Source organism: Colobus angolensis, unplaced genomic scaffold (assembly GCF_000951035.1).
Source record: "Colobus angolensis palliatus isolate OR3802 unplaced genomic scaffold, Cang.pa_1.0 Scaffold75, whole genome shotgun sequence".
Taxonomy (NCBI): domain Eukaryota; kingdom Metazoa; phylum Chordata; class Mammalia; order Primates; family Cercopithecidae; genus Colobus; species Colobus angolensis.
In genome coordinates, this window is record NW_012121265.1 from 2,821,399 (window position 1) to 2,826,266 (window position 4,868).

At 31.7% G+C, this 4,868-nt stretch overlaps 1 protein-coding gene across 1 annotated transcript in view; it reads right to left on the bottom strand.

Annotated features, from left to right (window-relative positions):
- CCDC172 (coiled-coil domain containing 172) overlaps nucleotides 1–4,868 on the bottom strand; it is a 58,100-nt gene that overhangs the window by 37,278 nt on the left and 15,954 nt on the right. The window contains exons 4-5 of the mRNA XM_011927823.1: nucleotides 2,520–2,636; nucleotides 1,168–1,333 (exon numbers count right to left, since the gene is read on the bottom strand). Of these exons, the coding sequence (XP_011783213.1) occupies nucleotides 1,168–1,333; nucleotides 2,520–2,636 (283 nt within the window). The remainder of the gene's footprint in view (nucleotides 1–1,167; nucleotides 1,334–2,519; nucleotides 2,637–4,868) is intronic.

The following is a 4,868-nucleotide window of genomic DNA, read 5'->3' on the forward strand; positions in this document are numbered from 1 at the left end:
AGAAGTATCGCTAGTGATTATCCTATGCCTATCTCACCATAGTATATTGGGAATGTGAAGGGCAACTGTTTCTTTGGCTAAGGTCTTCAGATCAAGAGGACATGTACTCAAGGAGTTACATAAAGAACTACATCCAAGGAGCCTCATGTGCAATTGAACCTAGTTTAGATGAGGAAACACTGGACGTTAAACTAATGCTATAATAGAATCTCTGAGGTTTGAAAACTGATTTATCCTTGACTTTCCCTACTTGGCAACTGCTTTTATTCAGGATCTCATCAAAGACTGCAATAACCCACATACTAGTTGTATGTTCTATTAGTCCATTCTTGCACTACTATAAAGAACTACCTGAGACTGGGTAATTCATAAAAAAAAAAAAAAAAAAAAAAAAAAAAAGTAGAAAGATTTACTTAGCTTATGGTTCTGCAAGCTACAGAGGAAGCATGGTTGGGGAGGCCTCAGAAAACTTAAAATCATGGTGGAAGGCGGTGGGGAAGCAAGAACATTTTACATGGCCAGAGTAGGAAGAACACAGAGAAGCAGGAGGTGCTACATGCTTCCAAAGAACCAAATCTCATGATAACTCACTCAATCTTATGAGAATAGCACCAAAGGGGAAATCTGTCCCCATGAGTTAATCACCTCCCACCAGGCCCAACCTCCAACATTAAAGATTACAATTTGACATGACATTTGCTTGGGGACACAGACCCAAACGTTACTACTAGTGCTCCTGAAATAAAACTCTCTGCACTCCACTGTGTAAACTTATTTCCTAGCTTATACTGGATTGTTGGAGGATTACGGCGCCAATCCTAACCCCTACTGTAGCTTCCATCACAATGTGCTGTAAACGTCTGCTTACATATTTTCTTCCTCCACTGTTTACTTTTATATCTTCAAGACCTAGAACAGTGTCTATCACATAATAGATATTTATTTCCTAAATGAATGACCAAATGCTCATGTCACATTTACTTCTAAATCATTTGAAACTGCTCACAATAGAAGATACATTCTTCATTAGATCAATTAAAGTAAAAGAATTGCTATGCAGTAACCCAATTTGCTCATGAAAAAGTTAAATTTTTGGAAAATTCATTCATTCAAAATAAGTTATTTTCATTAATGCAAGACAAATGAGGTGATAATATTTATTCATACCACTTTTCAAAATGTTTGCTTGGTTTTCTAAGTCAGATATTTCAATCTTGACATTTTCTTTCATCAAAAGCTCTCTTTTCTTTGTTAGTTCATACTGATTATTAAAGTCTGTAATCTCCTTAAAAAATTTGTCTTCCTCCTCTATCATTTGTTTCTTTATAGCCTCCTGAAAAACACAAATAAAAGATGAAATATAGGTGTTAGTTGTAATAATATTTTTCCTTAATAATTTAAAATATAATCTTTTGGAATTATTAACAATGAAAGTATATAATTATACTTCCTGGTATTTTGGCAAAAATGTTTTTTCTCATAGTAGTATTAATAAAAAACTGAAGCTATTATATAGTAACAACAATCTTCAGATGAAAGATTTAACCTTAAAGTTTTGGGAGAATTATTGAGGTAGATATCCTACCACTCATCATTATATCTGTTATTTGTGTATTAAAATTCAGAATAATATTACATTTTATAGTTATAACATAAAACTGGAGAGTAAAGTAATTAAATGGCCAAATTGAAAAATTAAAATCTGCACTTAAAGGAATTACTGCCTTACAGGAAAACAAACAAACAAACAAGGATAGCCAAGAAAACCTTTTAAAATGTGGATGATGAAGGCAAAATTATATATTCACTTCAAAATCAGTTTTAAATAATAGTTTACATTGTATGAAGTATCAACACGGCAGAGAAATAAGAATTTTCAACAACTGTGGACAATGCAAAACCCTAAACTCTTTGACAATGCTAGAATCTAAACATCACCATATTTTTCTAAGCTATGTCAATCAATTTTAAGCCACATTTTCAATGTGGCCATGTCATTTCAAACCACCAAGTGTTGGTTCTGACTTCAGAAATGTATTTTTATTATCTTTAAATGTATTTTCTTTAAAATGTCAATTAATCATAAGTCATATTTCTAAATTGGCACTGTCATTCAAAACTATTGCTCAGGCTGTTGGCTCTGAGTTAATAGAAAAATATTAACAATATCCATCCTTTTAGCCACATCCATAAATACGCCTAAAGTGTGAAACTCTCTGCCTTTCAAAAGGATTTTATCCAAGGTCTCAATGCTTGAGCAATTCAAATCAGTTCCACTGTTTCTTTTGTGCTTATTACAACTGCAAATAATTGCTATATTACATCCCTGCCCATATACTTCTTTCAAACTGGATTACTCTACCAATTGGTTTTAAATAGCACTTAATACTTTCCTGTATCTAAGCAGGACTACCTACTAATATGCACATGGATAATTTTCTAAAAGCATACTTAAGTATATTTGAAAACTTTTTTACATAATTAGTGTAATAGATTTTTCTAGGTGGCTGGAAACTTACAAAGGTTTGAAGAAGCATATTCCTATGGTTTGTAATTTCACTGTACTGTTTTTCTAAGGCATTTTCATGAGTTTTCAAAAGCTGTAAGAGGAACGATTTTTCAAAAAACTGTTGAACCTTCAAAGTACAAAAACAGAAATCAGAATAAAACAATTAATTAGACATTTTAGAGTGCCTTAGGTAACAGATTTGTCTAGTATAAATTATATTCTGTATTAATCTTTAAAATGCAAAATAAAATCACCATCAAACATCTTATTTTATATACACTATCTTGTATTATTTTGTAAGTACTTTATAGTTACAATTTTATAATCTCTTCCCCCAATAAGACTATAGGCTCCTCAAGGGCAGAGAATGTGCTTTCTTTTTCCTCTGGATACCTAGAAAAATTCTTAGCTTAGGTACTAAAACTTTTTCAATACACACATTGAAATCTGCTTTAAGACTGTTTGTTTTTAAATAACAAGTTTCTATTTTCACAGCTTATAAGGAATATATGAATGAATAAATCATGTACATAATATGACTAATAAAATAATAAGATAAAATCTACAAAGCAGAGGCAAAAACCCAGTCCCATGATTATAGTTATATCAAATGGGTTTTGAGAACTCATTTTTTATTTTAATACTTCATTTGGTTCTAAGTAGCAAAAGGTATAATAAACATTAATGTTAGACATGCAACTGTTATTTCATTTGGACCTTAAAAAATAACATCTCCTGAGAGATGAATATTGAAACGAAGTCAGGAAGCTTTAATATATAAAAGCTAAAAATGATGCTGGACTGGAAATACTGTAATTTTTCTACTATGTTCAGTACTAGCCCCCATAAGAAAGCATCATTTCCAGTTTGGGGCTGTTCCCATCTCTACAGAGAAAAGAAAAAGGATATAAATTCAACTTAAATTGCAGAAAGCAAGATTTATGGTAGTTATAAGAACTTCCTCAAGGTGAGAGACAGGTTGTGAAATCTCTGTCCCAGAAGATATTGAATAGTAAAGAGCTTAGAAATAGTCTAGTCCAGAGGCAAAAGGGTTGGCTTAAGAGACAGTTTGAAATATTATGGCTAAAACGTCCTAGAAATATTGACATTTAAAAAGTAGCTGAAATAAAATAGAAAATATGATCTTACATTTATGTAAAATCATAGCCCATCTGCCCATATCTTCAGTACTTGGTACTGTTTTCATCAACCCAATTTTAAGAAAGGCATCAACAGAGAAAGATTAGAGAGGTACAATTTACATAATCAAAGGAACTGAGATCACATTTTAAAGACTGGGGGAAGGAATAATAGGGTGGTTAGTATTTTCTGTCTCAGAAGACAGAAATTAGAAAACATATGGCCAAATCTACAACATAATGTAGAAATTTATAACAAGGGTAAACTATAGTATGATCTTGAAATCTACCACATTTATTTAGAATAAAATATATTTCGTGACTATTTAATACTTATTAAGTAAAAGAATAAAATGAGGTCCAGAGAAGTTAAACACCTTAACAAAGGCTGTATAACTAATTAGAGGCAAATCCAGGATTAAAATCCAGGTCTTCTGCCTTTCTTTCTTCTAAATCATGATGTTCACATGGAAATGTCAGAACTATTTCAAAGTAATGAAAAGGTAATTCTAGAGCTAAAAAGGGACTTCAAGGTGTGATAATGAGTTGAAAATATATACGTTTAATAAACATTTAAGGAAATTACCAAATCCTAGATCCACCCGAGCTTACTGAGAAGGGTGTTCGCAGTATATACCTAACTCTGAGTTACTGTTGTGGACATTGCCCAAGAATGTCCACAAAAAATGCTTTAAAGACCAAATAATGAGCTGGATAAATGTGGGTTTAATCTACTAAGGTATTTCAAGTATGATGTCCTTTAGAAACACAATTTATGAATTGTAAGTCCAGGTATACCACTGGTCTGTTGTAAAAGACCTATGTCAAACCCAGAACTCAAAAATGAGGAAAATATTACTTACTGAACTAACAAATTTCTAAATCGGACTTAAGCAAATCTATTATTCAAATTCAGAAGAGCCTTATGTTAAGGACTCAGAAATTAAGGTGCTATGTTTCAGCTATCAATGATTAAGAGCTTAAATTACCACTGAGCCCATGTCTTCTTTCTTAAAAGGGAGAATAACCAATATTAAGAAGAGCTAGGCAACATATTGGCACTTAACCAGAATATTTTACCATTACCTAAAAAATGAAATCTATATACCAAAAACTAAAAAGTAGACAGCTGTTCTAAAGATTTATAAAAAAGGCATATCCATAATTTTCCTCTTCCCTAAAATTTTACGTAAATCATCCATTTTAAGTTCTCTGCTTCT